The sequence below is a fragment of the Drosophila teissieri genome, chromosome 2R, assembly GCF_016746235.2.
Source record: "Drosophila teissieri strain GT53w chromosome 2R, Prin_Dtei_1.1, whole genome shotgun sequence".
In the NCBI taxonomy this organism is placed as follows: domain Eukaryota; kingdom Metazoa; phylum Arthropoda; class Insecta; order Diptera; family Drosophilidae; genus Drosophila; species Drosophila teissieri.
In genome coordinates, this window is record NC_053030.1 from 8,238,966 (window position 1) to 8,257,957 (window position 18,992).

General features: G+C 40.5%; 1 protein-coding gene across 2 annotated transcripts; it reads right to left on the reverse strand.

The window, feature by feature from the left end:
* Window positions 1-1,971: 1,971 nt before the first annotated feature.
* On the reverse strand, window positions 1,972-18,835 carry LOC122614027 (dnaJ homolog subfamily C member 7). Of its 2 annotated transcripts, none has more exons than XM_043788481.1 (4): window positions 18,307-18,835; window positions 3,685-4,137; window positions 2,784-3,628; window positions 1,972-2,718 (listed from the first exon to the last, which is right to left on the reverse strand). In XM_043788481.1, the coding sequence occupies exons 1-4, from the start codon at window positions 18,453-18,455 to the stop codon at window positions 2,633-2,635; spliced, it is 1,533 nt and encodes a 510-aa protein (XP_043644416.1). In that variant the 5' UTR covers window positions 18,456-18,835; the 3' UTR covers window positions 1,972-2,632. The 2 variants fall into 2 exon arrangements, with proteins under 2 accessions (XP_043644416.1, XP_043644417.1); XM_043788482.1 differs by lacking the exon at window positions 18,307-18,835 and adding an exon at window positions 13,019-13,362.
* Between the last annotated feature and the right edge of the window lie 157 nt (window positions 18,836-18,992).

Genomic DNA, 18,992 nt, shown 5'->3' on the forward strand with positions numbered 1-18,992 from the left:
TCTGTGCAGACATCTGCCATCTCTCCCCGAGTAAAACACAAACCACAACATAGAACACAAACCAAAGTTACTTTCTATTCTGTTCGAAGGGCTGCATAAACAATAGTTTAGCTTGTGTGTCCACAACTTCAATATTACAGTACATGAAATACATAAAATACATAGATACTAGATAGGTTAGAATGGGTCTGGGACTACTGGGGTCAGCGACACACCTGAGACGTCTAACTAGCAGAATCTCAGTATTAATTATAAAATACACCTTACAATCGTACATAGACCATAGACCGTAGATAACCGCAACAAATCGGATTGGGATCCAAGCATTTGCCATAGATCGTTTCCTTGGGGCCCGATCGTCCACTCCTGGGTGCTGGCTTTTCTGATTGCCGGTTGCTCGAGTCCCGACAAACCAGACCTCGCCCTAGAACAGAAATTCAGAAATACAGAATTACAGAAATACAGAAATACAGAGTTACAGAACTTCGGAAGAGAGAAAAGAGAAGAGAAATGTAAGCAAAACTAGCGTAAAGACAAGGAAAAGCGGCTGCTAAAAAGTCAAGCTCCAATTTGGGCACCACTGAAACTCATGTTCCCGAAAAGCTAACCGTTGAGAAAGGCACCTATGAAATCTATATGTTTTCTATATATCTGCATATGGATGTATGTATATGTAAATGGATTAAAATATATAATATATCATTGTACCTTATTTTGAAACAGAGATGTTTTTTTAGTCACTTAAGTCTGGTCGTCGTAAAGTCACCAATCCAAACCCAACCACTGAAACCAACCAACAAACCAACAAACAAAAAGCAACCGCAAACTTTTACCTATATTATACAAAAACAAATACAAATAGAAATACAAATACAAATACTGTCGTCACTAGTTCGTTAAAGAAACAAAAAAAAGCAACGCAAATGCAGAAACAAAAGCGAAACATTGTACATTTTCGTGTTTATTTTTTAGGTCCTAATGATTTTTGCATAATATTTAAGTAGCTTTTATTTTTATATGCAAAGCAAAGCAGAGCAAAAACAGAAACAGAAACATTGAATTAATTTATATGAATATATATACACACATATATATGTAAACCTAATAAAATACGGGCAAATTAGTTAGTCACATAAACGAGAGAAAGAGATAGATGGTTAGTTGAGGATGATGAAATGCAGTTCGGCTTTTGCTGCTGCGTTTTTTAGCCCTAGTTTTTACCTTAGCATAGAACAACAAAAATCAAAAAACAGCATAAGTCCAAACGGAAATGAAAAGTCATGTGTAAAAAACTGGAAAACTAAATGTGAATAAATTAATTGTCTGTAAAATTAGCGAGAATTTGTTTGGCATCCATGTGCGAATCGTCTGTTCGTGTGAGTGAGTATGGAAAGTAAACCAAAATTAGTTTATTCTGAATGTGTAAGCAGCAGCTAAAAAACAAATAAATGTGTGTACCTATTTGTCTGACAAGCATTGTAAACTGTGTGTTTTTCTACGTCGCTGATTATTGGGAATATAAATAAAAAAAGTGGTTTGCATTCAGGATTAAACCCGGAGAACTAAAAGCAAGCTTTTGTCTATAAGAAATATGGATGTTCCCTCTTTATTAAGGCCACATTTTATGCATAAGTATAAGTATGTACATATAGATTTACATATCAGTTGCTTAAAATTCAAATAATTTGAGAAACGCGCCATATTTATCGATAGTTCCACTCTACATCTACACAGCGTTGACATATATTTTACATGCAGCCCAAAAGCAGGCAACAAGTTTTATGCTGGTCTGGCAACGCCGCAGTGCCAACTGAAAATTCAAAATATATTACTTTAATTAAATGGCATTATAAAAACAACTGGGCAATGTAAAAATTGTGTCTTTTCCGCTTTTATTAACTTTCCAACAATTTAACCAGCAACCCCTTATGCAAAATCCCTCCACCCCCCAAACAGTAAGAGCATCCATCATTTTGTTTGTTTCTAATTTTACTTGATGTATTTTCTTCACTTACAATCTTCATCGTTTAATTCCACAAAATGAAAACTTAATTGCATGGGTTATTGCGTTTTGATTGGTTTGTGTTCTGTTTTACCATACATTTTCTGTCTTGTAACTTAGAAACGAAACTTAAGTGTCTGGCTTAATAGGTAAAAATAAATTGGTTATTTAATAAGGCTACGCTTTCGTTAATCATTAATTAATCAATTACTCCTCTAAACACTCTGAACGATCGCAGGCGCAGAGTTCACAAGGCCGGCGAAGCCAACAACAACTGGATATAGCAACTTGTTATATATAATCTTGTTTGTTTAACATAATTCTCCCTTGATTTATTTTTCATGATTTAATGTCGACAAAAAATTCCGCGAAAAAAACTTTTAAAATGTGTAATTACACTAGAAATTTAGTTGTGTGATTTGATTTTGAACGGATTTCCAAAGAACTTGGCATATATTCTTTCGTTAACATAATCAAAGTGTTTTTTTTTTGAAGTTTTTGGAAAAAAAAAATGCAAAAGTTTCTAATTTGTGCGCTGCTGTGTGTTGGGGTCGCGTTGGCTTCCGATGAGGCAGAAAATGAGGGATTGATGGTCTTCTTCTCTGTGGTGGTGAACAACACGTTGGGATCTTAAAACTCAAAGTTGAACGGACTACTGCCGCCACCGCCGTTGTATTGGAAGAATGAGCTGAACATTTGATTGGGATCGAAGTGGGCTGAAGAAGAAAAATGCAAAGAGTTAGCATTTACCCATACTTGTATTATATCGTTTCGTTCTCACCGTGCTCCTGCTCCTCGATATCCTGGCCGCTGTCGTAGCGCGCCTTTTTGCGGGCATCGGACAGAATGGCGTACGCCTCGCCCACCTCCTTGAACTTGAGCTCCTCCTCCTTGCGCTCCTCAGCACTGCTGTTTGCGTGCCGATCTGGATGATGTACCAGTGCCTTCTTGCGGTATGCCTTCTTGACCTCGTCGTCGGTGGCGTTGCGTCCTATGCCCAGGATCTTGTAGTAGTCCTTTCGCTTCGACTTCTTCAACGCAAACTTGGCCTCGCGCAGCAGTCGCTTAATCTCGGGCGTCTTCTCCAGCTGCAGCGCCGTCTCATAGTCCGCCACCGACTCCTCGAACTTCTCCAGATCATTGTAGCAGCGGGCGCGCAATAGCAAGGCCTTCAGATACTGGTTATTCAGCTCCAGCACCCGGTTGCAATCGGCCACGGCCTCCCGCAAATTGCCGATACGTGTGTTGACCAGAGCCCGATTGTACAGCAGTTTCGAATTGATGTCCTTGTTGTGTTCGTCGATCTTCAGGGCGTCCGTGTAGATCACGTGAGCCTCGCGATAGCGACCCGACTTGAACAGCATATTGCCGTTCTCCTTCATCTCCTTGAGCTGCTTGCACTTGCTGCGCATCTGCTTGGACTTGTAGTGGTCGGGGTCGAGGGTCAGGGCGCGCTCAAAGTGCAGAATTCCCTTGTCCAGGTTGTCCGTGTAGTACAGGCAGAGCCCTCTCACGTATATCGCATCCGCCGACGTGGTATCCAGCTTCATGACGCCCACAGCAATGTCCAAGGCCTCATCACATCGCCCCAGGAAGGCGAGACACTCGGCCTTCAGCAGACGATATCTGGAAGATTCAGTCCGATTAACTTGAGTTTCTAAATCATTCGATTGCGAACTTACTTGAGGCAGGCGGGCGCCAGTTTCAAGGCACTGTCCAGGTAGAAGACCACGTTGCGATAGGCTTTTGTGTCGTAGTTCGTCTGTATGGTGGCCTCCAGTTGGCGCAACTTCTGCACCGCCGTCTGTTCGCCAGCAACAGCCGTGCTCTGCGAGTTCAGCTCGCTGACCATTTTGACGGCCTGCTCGGTGCCAATGATGTCGCCCAGGGCCAGACAGCACTTGGCCACCCGGACGTAGGCCTTCTCGAAGCCCGGATCGATGCGGATGGCGTGGCGGGCGTCGGTCAGGGCGCTGTTGAAGTTGAGCAGCATCATGTAGCAGGCGGCCCGATTTCCATAGTACGCCGCCGAGTCCGGACACAACGATATGGCATCCGTGTAGAACTTGAGTGCATTCTGATAGTTCTGCGCCTTGTATTGGTCGTTGCCCAGTTTCTTCTTCTCTTCGGCAATGCTGCAAGTACAGAGAATGGAAAACAATTTTCTTGGTCAATCCTTGGGGGCTTAGCTCATTGCACAAAAGAATCGGTCGGTCGTTTACATAGTCTACATAATTTGAATTTTTAATTTGATGTCGTCGTCAAGCGATGCGAAGTAACTGCCGCGGGGCAAAGTCGCCTTCTCAAGTGGACAAAACGGGCACAGCGAAAAGCAACAGGAAGTAATCCGCTTGCTGTGGACGAGGCGACTTCTCAAAGTGCACAGTGCCTCGAAAATTGGGGAAATGTGTGCCATAAAGTGCATTTTCGCTTAAAACGACATCAGATAATAATGTATTAAGCGAGTTAATGCCAGTTAACGTTTGCGTTGCTGCCATGCGGATTAATAACATGCGAAAACGCTTTAAGGGCTGTTTATAGCTGATTTATTACTATATATCAACATTAAATCCATGTTAATATATGCAGGTGATATCCTTTACATTATTTTATATTTATCCAACGTCAAACAGGAAGATAAGAGATTGGTTCGCTCAGTTTTAGTTAATAATTGAGTGCGGTAGCGACATTTCTACTCCCATTCACCGGCGGCTTGCATCCCATTTCAGCACACTGTCAACGCAACCGCCGCCGCCCCCATCACTCCGATTTTCCATTTTCCATTTGAAGGAAGTGCAACAACCTGCGCCAAGCTCAAATGGGCCAAGAAATTATGGCATCACAATGGCCGCCAATAGGGCGACACTAATGCGGACGCCGAAGAATCCCGAAAGCCAAAGAAATTCCCTATTTTGCCCCCACCCCCACCCCAATCACCATTCCCCCACCTCTCGAAACACAAAACCCACTTGGAGTTGTGCCAGCCAGGGTGTTCACTGTACTGAGACTATTGTCGCCATGCCAGTACTACATGGCTCCATGTTGTTATTCTCGCTTTTCACTCCGGCTGTTTGCTATTTATTTGCCCATGGTTTCGGTTTTGGTTTCCCTTCAGTGTGCCATTAAAAATACATTGAGTTATTACAAATACTGGGGGCTTCATACCTTTGGCACTGCACCCTCTTCCTCTTCAATGCTTTTCTAATTTCTGCTCGATTGGAGCGTTTGGTAAAAATGTTTATTTTCCATTTGGGAAGCCAAACTCGAATGCATTGCATTACATTACATCCTTTTTTAAGTTCGACATGCATCATCTAAGAGTTTAAAAGTTAATAATAAAAAGGACTTCATTCACAGCAAGATTCTATAAGCTGTTACAAACAGCCTACCTATTTTGAACACCATAGTTTCGATTGGAGCTTGTGAAACGATGCGAATTGCATGCGAATAAGATACGGCGTGCAAACAAAAGATGTTAATTACTGCTGAAGCAAGGAAATCATCTGCATTGCTCGCCGTTTTTTCTTCTTGCTCCTCCCGCAGACAAATAAAGAAGAAAGGGCGTATGGCAAAGTGGGTGGTTTTGGCTTTTTTCAAGTGCTCAGCACAAAACTTTTAATTGCTGCCATAACTTGCCAAAGCGGTCGCGGCCCAGCCGCAAACGGGGCCAAAATGGGGGTTTCGGATATCTGAGACGGCTGGCAGCAGCACACTCCAGTCAACAGCAGCAGTAGCAGCAGTAGCAGCAGCAGCAGTGGCAGCAGCAGCAGTTTGCATAACAATTAGAGAAACCCATAAAAGTCAAAAATTCGCTCGCGCTTGATTGGGCAACATTTTAGAAAGCCATTTGTTAGAGCCTTCCTCCCATTTTCCGCCCAAAAGCGAGGCCCCCCAGCCATTTGCCACCCATAAAAGTAGGCAACGCGGTTTGCATTTGCAATTCAACTTCACTTCAATAAAAAAGGGAGACGTTGATGGTACATACTTCAACATGCATTCGCGGCCAAAAAATGAATGGGATGAAAACTGAGGAGCTGATTTAAATTAAGTAGATGCAAGTAGGAAAGGTGGAGAAAGGGCTGGCACGCCCAAAAACATGAAAGCCCGGGCTAGATAAATAAAAAAAAAGCTCAAAGAGGAACCGCCGGTGCCGTCAACTGAGCGGCAGGAGAAACAGGTAACAAAAAGTGGTAAGCGGAAAGCGATGGAAAAAGAGCCAACTGCAAGCCGAAGAATGAATGCAAAGCATGCAATGCAAATATAAGCATGTATAGATTACGTTAGCGGTCAGTGTAATAGTCCCGCAGATCCAAGCTTGTTGGGTTCAGAACGGCAATTCCAATCATTAAATTAAAATTGGAAATAATTTAATTATAGCCAAGGGTACTACGTTCTTAACTATACCATAAATAATACTTAGGGAGCAATGCGTGACAATAATGCCTTTGAAATGAAATATGTAAGTACTTTTTATGGTGCTCATAATATCTTTGCTGATCTCTTGCTTGAGTACAAAGCAGTACTTAAGAATAGATTATTACCCATTAATTCCTTCATCACCTTCACAACAACTTAACAAAGCGACGTTGGTCCTAGCATCGTGACCGCCACTGTGCGTACGTGTTGGTCCGCATGTGCAAATGCCTGCAGGTCACAGCAGAGTTCAATGCGCGATAAGCGAAGTCAATGGTAGCAGCGCAATGACGGGATAGAGTGGGTTGGTCGGAATAATCATTCCCTCATGAATATGGATGGCTTGTCGGTTGGAGAAGGGGGTGAAAAGGGGGTGGAAAGGGGATGAAGGAGGGGCGGTCCGTGATGACAAAACTTTTCGCACTGCCATCGAGGGAAACTTGGACGGCGAGTGACATGTGCTGCAAGAATCATGCAAAGTAGATTGTCAGGGTGTCAAATCTATGAGTTAACTGATGCGATAGCTGCAGATCCACAGTTGCTACAGTGGGACCACTTGAGGTTCGAGTAGTTTTGGCTCGCGAGTTGCACACTCTGCTCGATTGCTTTTCCCAACATTTACTTAACTTTTCCCCCGCCGCTGCAAGCTTTCCTCGCCAAGTCAAAGGGATTTAAAAGTTACTGAACTTTCCATGTTATTAAACTATTACTGAACATTGGGTTTATTTTAAGCATGCAATTATACTCATTCTGCTCAAGTAGTTCAAATAGAGCTTGACTAACAGCAAGTATACAATTATAATTTAGACGATTAAACATATTAAAGCCGCCTGAATAGCTCTATATACATTAATGGCATATTGTAGTTTGCTGGTGAAACTCTGTCATACAATCCACCACAGATGAAATAAACTTGCAGCCACCAAGAACATACTTCAAGACATCAAAATCTCCGCTTTCGCAATTTCCGGACAAACTTTTCCGCCGTACATTACTAACTTCCCAGTGCACTGCCATTAGCATTCCATTAGCATCCTGTCATATCAAATTGCCTTTGACAACCGAAAGGCAAAACAGAAACTCTCATTGCAATTCCATCCAGCATTTCTACTTACCGCGGCAGAAATGTAAATTCCTCCGAACTCATATACAATTTATTGAGCATTGGAGGAGTCAGACTTTTAGGGTTATTACTTTTCGGCATATGAAAGCCGAGCTATTTTAGACAGCTCCCATTTGGGTGGCCAATCGAGTGGCTATATTATTGTAATGATCTTTATGCACCGCCAACGCAAGAACTACAAAAGTAAGTGGCTATCAAAAGACTATTTTAGCGAACACGTCGTTATTGCTGGTGGTCTCTGGCAGCCAACGGAAGCGACTGATGTTGATGCTGCTGCGGTGCTGCTGATGTTGCTGCCGTGCTGCTTGCTGCATGTTGCCGCTGCTGCGGGCCATGATTTTAATGCGACGACACGTCGAGCAGCTTGAAGCCGAGAGCCCAAAGTAACGAAGGCGAAACTACGACCATGTTGCCAGTGTTGCAGTAGCAGTGGCAGCCACGTCAAAAAACGTAAATCCCCATTTCATTTTTTAAGACCCAACTATCTCCATATAATATATGTTTTTGACATGATTTTTGCATCTCTCATTATTATACAACATTAAAGATAGAAGTAATCAGCAGATGTAATTGCTGCAGTGAAAACTACTTTGTTGCATGCACTGTGTCTGCAGCCAGAGAGCCATTTTCATGCAGAAGAGAGCAGAGAAAGCATTCATTGCATTGTGCAGCGCGCATGTGAGAGAGTCCGGAGTGGCGGGAAGGGAGGAGGGGAAGGGTGAAGAGGGGTTGGGTGGAGGAGCCCCTCTGCAGGCGGCCTTAACGATACGCCAGACAATGCTACTAGCCATCTCACAGCCATTTGTTGGTCAATAAGAATAGGGAGAATAGGGAGAGTTCCAGGCACACAACGTGGAAAAGCAAATACCCTACTCTATGGTAATCAATAATATCAATGCTGTTGCTTGAATAGAACAGAGACCATTTCTGAACTGTCTATAAAACAAATACGTCGTTATCCACTTTGTAAATGCTATTCATAGAATAAATCGAATGATTCTTGAGTAAAGCTCTCCTTTGCTCTCAATAGCCGTTTATTATTATAATATATATCCAAGAAATCAAAAAGTAGTTATTTAAATTTAAATGAAATCGAAAAGGGATTAATCGAATTCTATGGAATTTATAAATAATGCAGACATTGCAATTTACGCATCCAAGAAAAGTCAATATTTTATAGCAACACCCCTCGAATTCCACTTCAGTTAACGCTGCGCAGTCAACAAACCCTCTGCGAAAGCGCATATCAAATAGTTTACCCGTTTACCCATCACAACACGCAGCACGGGAGGCGTGGCAAAGTGGGCGGGGAGCGGGCAGCGGACATGACCTGCCACAAGTTGAAATTGCTTGCCACAAGAACCGAACCTACACAGATACCTACACCAAGATGATACTCGCTGTGGTACAGTGGAGCGTGCCTAGGACAAATTGGATTGCCTTGATTGCAATTTCTCTTAGTCGCATGACTTTGCATGCCAACTTGATGTAATGAGCCAGAGGTGAAGACACATCAAATACAAATATATATTTCGAACATAAGATTTTAGTTTTTTCATTAGCACAATTTGCGGTTTTAGTTACCCATCTTTCACTGTATTATTGTGACTCACGTGGACCACGCACAGTAGGTCAATGCGGGTTCAGTGTTTGTGTGGATTCCCTTTTTTTTCTTTTTTGGTTTTTTTTTTGTGTTTGCCCCCAACTGCGTGAACCGGAAACGCTGTGCAGACATAATGGCGGCCGAAAATAAAGGGAGCGAGGAAAACAAAACACTGTTGGGCGCAGAGCCAAAGCAGCCAGGGCTTAAGTGAATAAGGAGAAGAAGTTTCCAATAAATAAAAGAAAAGCCAGCTTAAGAATGGGCCGAAACTTTAGGGAAATGTTCGAGCGAGTACGTATTACAGAGTTAATGGACCTGGCCAAGAGTCGGTCTGAAAGTTTAAGCCAAATTGCTGGAGTTGAGCAGTTTCTAGGGGGCTAACTAAGTAAACAACCAGTTCGAAAAACACTTGAAGAAAACGGTTTGAACAATTGGAGATTCAAGAAAATGTACATGTATGATTTTGATCTTTGGGTAATTTTTAAGTTTACTTTGATTGAAGCATACTTTCTCGCAGTGAAGCAGAGTGGGTTCGGAACTTATACAAACAATATAAAATACATAATTGATTGTTTGTCTCACCATCGCCACCATTCTCATCTTCATCATCATCACCACCATTCCCATCATCATCAGCAGCATCGTGGTTATAGAACACTTGCAAATGGATGAGCTCGTGTTCTATTGACACTTGCTTCAATTGAATTTATGTTCCCCAGTTGTGGGTCGTTGTCCGACCCATTATTCCCTGTGTTGGCCTGCGAAGAGCCGGGGAAGTAGCCGTGTTAAATGGTTGGGTGCTCCCAGTTGTCAGTTGCGAGCTATTTATGGCACACACAATACGTAATAAAAATATACACGTACATATGACATCGGGATTTATGACGGTGTGGAATGTTTGCTTTCAACTTAATACGACATATCCATTGGATACGTGCGGAAAGTGCGATTGAATTGGAGATTGGCCAACATGGAGTGTGCCACATAGATACGAATGATCAGTTGCAGTGGGAATTGTGTGGCTATGCCTCAATGCGATGAAACAATATTTGGAACATTTAAATAACTTTGTTCGATTAAAGAGACTCTCTACAAAATATAATTTTCCTCTTCTCTCGTTAGATTTACAAATACATTTATATCGCAGGATAGTCAAAAATGATTGCATATTCTCAACATTTTTGGCTTCGAATCCAAAAAAAATTAAATGCCATTTCTCACACCATAAATTTCCACTTTTCTGCAAAGAAAACACGCCGTAAATCATAAGCCGGGAAATGCAATTTCCCTTGACACAAAGTGGCCCATAAAAATATGACCAGGAGCAGCAAAATTGCGTCTCCAAACATATAATTTTAAGTATTTAAGTATCCACGAGGAGGAGGAGGAGGAGGTGGCATATTCACAGACAGGTCCACTCCACACCGCACTGGCCTATAGTTCTCGACTGGAAACGCATTTGGGGACAGAGTTGTCCGACTCGGAATGGATAGGGTTACCCATGTGAGTCATTTGTTTGCCTGCAACTGCAATAAAGTGCATGCAAAATTTAATGCCACTGCAATTTAAAACGCAATCTGCCCGCCCACAGCCACTGCAACTACAACTGCAGCTGCAACAAAAATGGCAACTGCAACAGCAACATGAGCAGCAGATTCGCCAACAACAATGGCGGGGCATAAAAACATTTATGTCGGGGCAATAAACGACACACCCAGCCCGAAAAAACGGAAAAATAGCAGAAAGCTAAGAGACAACACGAAAACCAAAATTATAGCGCGGTAGCAATGCATTGTACATATTTTCCACATGCAGCAATTTTTTGTGTTTTCATTTTCCTTTTTTTTTTTTCAATTTTTGTTTTTGGATAAGAATTTGCGCCGGCGACCTCAATGTGCCATATGCCAAAGCTCTGCTACCCAAAAAGTTGGGGCCAACACATGTGCCAAGAGGCCCCAAAGAGGCCCCCCAAATGCTCTCCTAGGAGAAAGGACCGGCTACCAGAGGCTGAAATGGTCGAGAGCCAGTGCATTTGGCAGCCCAGTTGGGCTCTGACATTTTAAAGAGATGGAGAAATGTCGAAAAGATTTTTAGTTCGCCAGTTTTTTGTTTCGGCACAGAGAAAGAAATACGTATACACGTCTTTTTGTATTTTGAACGATGTCTTTGAGTTGATTTCAACCAATTATTATTTCCTTATAACAATTGCTTAAGACATACCATACATATTATGTTATTTGAATCCTCCTTTGATTTTATAAAAAATTACTGTGCAGAATTTTCTCCCAGTCTGTTGCTGATATTTTCTTTTTTGCCTTGATCACATTGGTCAATGCTCTTTGCTGGGGGTTTGCGAAAAAAGTGTGTGAAGGGCAAAAGGCTGGCGAAAAATCAAAGTTGTTAAATGAATCATCATAGAGAAAAATACAAGTGTTGCTCAACCCCTAAATGATGTATTTCATCTATGTGAAATGTCTTTTTCACTCATAAATAATGTTACCGTGGACACATAGATGAAATACATACATTCCTTGATTTTAAAATTGTTTTTTTATCAATCGGTTTTATAATAAAAAAAATCCTATCTGTCTGTCTATTTCTGGAATTTTGCAGACAGCTAAATAAATTTGATGAATTGGCGGAAAAATGTGGGTGTACTTGCACCCATTTCTTATCGTAATTAAATGTTTTTCATTCAGCTATTCTAGGAATCTTTTTTTGAATTGATATTGATAAAACAGCACTTTTCGATTGCTAACTGATCAGCCGTATTATTCAACCCATTTGAATGTGTGATTGTATCAATTGATTTCGAATTTCAACGCCTCTGCACGTGGCGGTGGTTCTGGGGCACAGAGGTGAGGCGAGAAACCGCAACAAATGAATATGCAACAAACACCAGACGACACCCAAACACACAGAAATATGTATATATAGACGCACCCGATTCAAAGGCAAAGTGTGCATACAGTCTGGCCAAAATTCTAATAACGGGTGTTTTTTTTAGAGGTATAGAACTTTAAGTTGGCATTACTGTTCAAGATGGCGACCGATTTAACAGCTGTCAAGTGATTTATTCTCAGTTTGGTTTGGCAATTCGTCATGAATAGACTCACGCCTGAACAACGCTTGCAAATAGTGCAATTTTATTTCGAAAATAATGGTTCTGTGCGGAATACGTATCGCGCACTACGTCCATTTTATCGTCGACAAAATCGTCCATCAGAGCAGTTAATTCGAATTCCAAGATCTTGTGATTTAACACCGCTAGACTACTTTTTGTGGGGCTATGTAAAGTCATTGGTCTATGCGGATAAGCCACAAACGCTAAACCATTTGGAAGACAACATTCGCCGTGTTATTGCCGATATACGGCAAATATGTTGAAAAAGTCATTGCAAATTGGACGTCAGATTGGACTACATCGAGCAGCCGTGCGTCATATGCAGAAATCATATTTAAAATGTAATGCCACAAGATTATCTTTCATGTCAATAAAATTCATGTCAATCGAATAATCCATCGTTGTTTTATTGCAATTTAAAGTTCTATACCTCTAAAAAAAACACCCGTTACAAGCTGGCAATAATAATGTAATTGAATTTTTCTAGACAACATGCCCGTTGAAGTAATTCGTTAACCTTTTATTGGTAACTTTCAATAGTTAAATTACCTAGAACTTAAATCACTGTTTATTTAGTTACATTGGTGCCATTTTAAAATGCACACTAAATGCTTTGATTTTTAGACAACATTCACTATTCTTTTGATACTAGCTGTGTTGTTGGATGGGTCAACGTCGGTTTATTTTTGGTTTCTTCTGTACTTTGGGTTTCGTTTAACTTAGCATTAGTTTAATGTTCCTATAAAAACTTACTACAACATTTTATTCAGCTCGACGTTGGATCGTTGGGGATTTACAAAGATTTCGTTGACTTTCCGTCTGGTCTAAGTGTGCTATTTTGGAGCACATAGAAAGTGACTTGATCGCTTGAAATAGGTTTCGTCTACGTTCACCGGTTTGGTTCTTCTACTTATTTTGTGATAATTATTTGATCACGAATATAGACACGTTTTGCTCATAGCAATGAAACAGGGCTCAATGTAATCGTATTATGGGAAACCTAAATTTTTTCATTATTTGACACAGCAGAGAAGACAAACAACTCAAGGCGAATTCTCCAATTCTTGGAGCCTATTTGGAGTTTTCTATTTATTCTGTAATTTTCCCTTTCCGCGACTTTTCACAATTTTCGCGACGAGCGCGGAAAACGACGTCGATCGACGCACTGCTGCAACTCGCGACTGAGTGGGCAGAGCGACGATCCCCTTCGACGTTGCCCTCTGCCGCTGGCGACTGCAACGCAGTCAGGCAGCTGACGTGGAGAGAAACGAGAGAGCAAGCGCAGCAGGCAGCAGCAGCACGAAAGGGAGAGCGTGAGGTGCAGTTGGGGAAAATGAGCGCCACATCAAAAAGATCTTAGCAGTCTGATAATAAAAGGGGAATTATGCTTGTGTGGACCAATCGCATTTAATTTGCATGTTAGCATTTTTTAAATCAAATCGAATAATCAAAATAAAGAATAAAATAATAAAATAAGAACTTTTTGAAACAAAATTTATCATATCATCAATTGACATATTTGAAAATTATGTCAAGATGTTTTAAGTAGTAAAAATAAATCTAATAACTTTTAAACACAATTTAAATGGAGGAAAATGACATAAAATGGTGATTAGTTGTACATATTTGCATTTTAAAATGCCATTTTTTGCTCGAACTCTTCCTCAAAATCGTTGAAAAGTTGTTGCACTCTCTCCTCTTGTCTTCCTCAATTTCATTCGCTTTGTTTCTGGTAAACATTTTTACTTCCCCTTGTTTAAGAAAGCACACTTTTGTAGATATACAGATCTATAGAGACCATATATCTACAGATATACCATATAGCCCGTGAAGCGAAGGCGTGTCGTGGATTTCAATCGAGACATGTAAAAGAGATATCGTCCGCCGGCTGTCTGATTTCAATTTCAATTAATGATTTTTAACGAAACCAAAAATGGCAAGACAACAAAACTGGACGTTCACAAGGGAACAGGAAACAAAATGTGGTTTTGTGGAAGAGTCTCTGATAATGACTCGGTGAATATGAGAATGCAAGAAACCACCAAATGAGGCCCAACTAGATCCAGTTCACTGTCAAATTGGGACAATTCCAACGGCAATTTAGGTTACATTCCGCTGCAACAAGTGGAATTGCATTACAAACTCGCAATTGCAACCAAAACCAAGTGAAAGTGCAGGCCCCAAGCAATTAAAACCACCTACCACCAACCACAGCAGTAAATAAAAAAGCAAAACAAAAGAAAATAATTGAGCGAAAAAATAAAGAAAAAAGGTCCGATAATTTTCAGAGAAATTGCCACAAATTCGCAAACGAAGATAACAAGGCCGAAAAAAAAGATAATAGGTCCAACCAGTCCTTGCCAAACCGTAAAAATAGCTAATATCAAACTGCAATGGCGCCATCTAGTTAAGTGCTAATTTACAAGCTGCCTACACCTACAGTTTGAAACTGAAAATGGAAATGCCTTTTCCCCACCCAACATCGTGCACGCTCACTCTCTCTTGCTCTCTGTGTGACTACACTGCAACAAAAAGCTTTGTTAACAATTGTCCTAGTTAATGCCTATGAATAATTGTCATTAAAATGCATATATACATATTTAAAGATGTAGGCAAAATTAGATGTTATAATTTTATAACCTACTATATATTCAAACTACATATTATATACTTAAATTTTTTTCTTTTTACCTGCCTTTCAAAACCAGCTACAGTCGTCAAAGGCGGCAGACTGGCTAAACTGGCTACCAGTTTCGATCAGTTTTTCGAGACAGATAAGGGAAGACAAGACCGGCGATTAATGGGTAGCAGATGACAGCTGTTTAAGCTCTTTGACATGATCACCGAAGGATCTGGTTTTCCACTGACGGCGGGAAAATAGAGCAATGCATTTAACTACGTGTTAGCGATATGATAAGGCTAGAGTGGTTACCTTAAAGCGTATGAAATTGGCACCTAATTAAATCGTTTCCGATTCGATATACTTTAATTTATTTCAGCTGACCTTGGCGCATCATTCAGAAGTCTCTGGACAAAAAAAAACCTAATAGAAACAAATTTAATACTCGCTTGCCCCCACAAGATGGGAATTACGTAACTTCAAGCTCTTCACCTACTACTGTCTTTAAACGACTGCCACTTTGCAGAAACCCACTACATCCGCTCAGAGCTTCTCGAAACAATCAAGATCTTTAATATTGGCAGCCACACAATAGTTTCTCCCATGTTTCCTTTGTGCCTACAGTATTCTGTTTCTAGGCTCGTGGCGAATCAATAATTTGATTGACCCACTTTGACTGGAGTCGAGCAATAACTTGTCGAGGGCTACATAGTTTGAAGCTAATTACCCGAACTTACAGTTGGCCAAAAGTTTAGGCGAAATAGAGAAAAAGTTGTACCAAAGCGAATTGGGGTCGAAGCTACGTTGAATTACGTTTGCACCAAAAGCGCCAGCAACTTTGTTAATGGCCAACAAATAGAACAAAGTGGCGGCCAATCTGAAGTTTCAGATAAGGTTAACGAGCAACAGTTTTCCACATGGCCAATACCAAGCATTTGCATAGTCATTATTACTATTTACTATACACAAATATATGTTTTTAATAACCTACAACACTGGTAATTCGGAAACCGACCTCAAGTAAACTCTAAATAACGCAATCACATTATCAAGCTATGTTCACTATTTTCTTATCAGCCCTTCCAAGCAAAACTAATTTTAAGTGCTGTAATGCATAACATGTGACAATGCTTTAATCTAATCACAAAACCTGAGATCAAGCTGTTATTGCCTTGGCTAATGAAAGTTTTATTGATTTTTAAACTCCGTAATTCTGGTTTACATGTTTTTAAAAATACAGCAACTTTGAATGGGCTACAATAATGAAGTAGGCGTAAACGATGGCTTAGCCTTTGACCTTTTGTTGGCACACCCAAACGACCTTGAACTTGACAAGGCCACAATGTCGCACCGGTATCTATAAATATAAAATAAAATCAATAGGCTGATGCTGCAACCTTCTGCATCGAAATAAAATGAAATTTCGCATTGATCGGGGTCGGCATTTCTAATTTATCAACAGGTTGACTCATAGGTAGACGTGCAAACGGGTTTCCTCATCATCAGCTCTTCCCCATCGTCATCATCAAGTTTCCAAGTAAGTGCAAACAACAAAAAACCATAATAAACATCTTTCTCTCATGGCTATGAGTCAGTTTCAGTTTGACCAGACGAGAGAAATTGTTACGCCTTGTCTCCTTCTTATACCCAGTCCTTGAACTCTAAAATGCGAATTAAAAAACTAATGGACATTAGAAAAAGCTGAAGGCCCAAGAGACTTGAGCGTAGAATTTTGCGCTTGGGTTCATTCACATTTGGTTTTATTTTGGCCAACTTTTGCGGTAGCGTTGTCTGTGGGCTGCCATTTGGCATTGTCTTTGTTTTGTGGCCATGACTGTACTTGACTTTGAAACTCCTCCAGTTGATCGCGCTTAGTTTTACACGCGAAACTGGGGCTCAATAGATTGAATCCCACATTTGAGCCATCACCTGATGGTTGTCCATACAAATCTTATCTATCCACAGTGGATTCCTTCTGTATTGAATGCGATTACTCACAACATCTGACGCAAGTCCTATTGGAAAGAACGTAATAAGCGCCACAACAATGGCAATGGTAAATGGTGTATCAATGGCAAAACACCAAAAATGAACTCGATTTTCCAAAATACAAAGTTCCTATTTTCGCCAGTCAAGTGTCGAATCGATTACTCAGAAACACGGAAATAAATAAAATAGCGTCAGTTTAAATGCAAATATCTGTTTAAATTTATTTTTTTTTATTGTTTTTTTCTTGTTGCTTTTGTGTGGAAATACGGGAAACAAAGTAAACGCAAATGGAGCGTGGAAAAGACAATTTTATAACTGTTTATGTTGGCAAATTGGCAAAAATTTGCTCCATTTAACCGGTTCATGGTTCTACATTGTTAAATACATAAAATTAATGATTTTCAGAATTGTGATAACACTAGATTTATTTACTATTATCACTGGAACTTTGTCCTTGAAGCTCAAGCTCCAGTCACTCTTAAACTGTGTCTTTACTGCAAGCTTGTGAAACCGAAGAGGTTCGAATTTCAAAATGTAACGTGCCCACTGCCCACACACACAGAGGAATTGAAAAACCTTGGGCGGCAAACGCAAAATAAAACCAGTTTCAAACAAGAACTAAACAAAGCGCACCTAGCAACAACAATGGCATTACAGTAGAGCCTTCCTCATATCCTTCATGTTTAATATCTGATACCTAAATGCTTTTAATGACAAAATGGCACTAAAACAGTCAGCAATATTTGTATTAAGAAGTAATAATTATCTATCATTTTTCAATTGAACACGTATAACAGCAAAAAAAAAAAAAAAAAACAGGCCTTTACAAGGGAATGCCCACTGTAAAATGCAACGCGTGTGCGTTGGCGTCGCTGACGTTTTATATATTTTCTTTTCTTTTTATCTATATTTACTTGATACGTTTGGCTGCTGCCCATGACCATGCCAAATGGGTGCGACAAGGAGGGACAGTGACAGGGACGGCAGAAGGAGGGAGTGAGAGGTAGAGTCCCCGGGCAATAGATTACATAAATCAGCAATGCAAACAAAAACTTTAACACCTACAAATTGTATGTAGCTGTTATCGCACAGTTTGACATTGATTAGCAGTTCTTTTAATTGAAAAATGTATCAAATGAATTATTTAAATTTCTGCTGCAGTTTTATTATTTTTTTAATAAAATTAAATTAGAATAAATTGAATAATATCCCAATTCATCGAAATGTTTAAGCTATGTTGGCTTGCTGGCATTTATGTTTAGCAACTTCACATAGAATTTAAATATTTAGCCAGATTTTGACGTATTTTCTATACACAATTCTGTGCATAAACATAGCTACAATTTGAAAGTCACTTGGAAGCACATTCACAAACTGTTATCGCTGGTTTTAAAGCGATTGTGGAGATTTTCCCGTTTTTATTTTTACTTACGTTGCCGCGTCCTTGGGCACAATTTCCTCTGCTGCTGCGACATTGGCGTCGACGGCCGCCTGTTCTCCCGTTATTTCCACATCCATTTCGGAATTCGATGATGTTTCTTCGCGTTCGCTATCGCTTATTTCAATGACTTCGTCGTCCATGCGTGGCAATTCGAAGTAAAAGAACCACAGCGACCAGAGTCCAGTGCTTGCCAAACGTTGTTATTTGTCAATTCCCCCTTTCTTTCACTGCTTCTTCGGTTTTGCGTCAGTGGCACGTAATTGTGCACGCGTGTTTGTGTGCGTGCGCCTGCGTATGTATGTGTGAAGCACGCGCGCCGTGTTAAAAATCACCGATATCTGGTACCTCCGATTCGATTTACTTTTATACGCCTTTTCTGCTGATCACTTTGTCCGCTGAGCCTACGCATTAATTGCACGCTGCTGCCTAAGTTGTCAATTTGGAAATTTGTATTTTGAATTGCCGAACGAACCGAGCAAACGGAAAAAAGCGTGTGAAGCGAAGTAGTGGTGGAACCGAAATAGTGGTGTGCAAAACACACAAGGGTATAATTATATCGATATATTAGTGATGAAAAATATTTTTATCTTCATTTTTCTTACTGACACTAACATAAGTGGATCATAATTAAGAAGCTTATAAAAACTGAGTGCAGCAAAGCAATGCGTGTTGGAGCT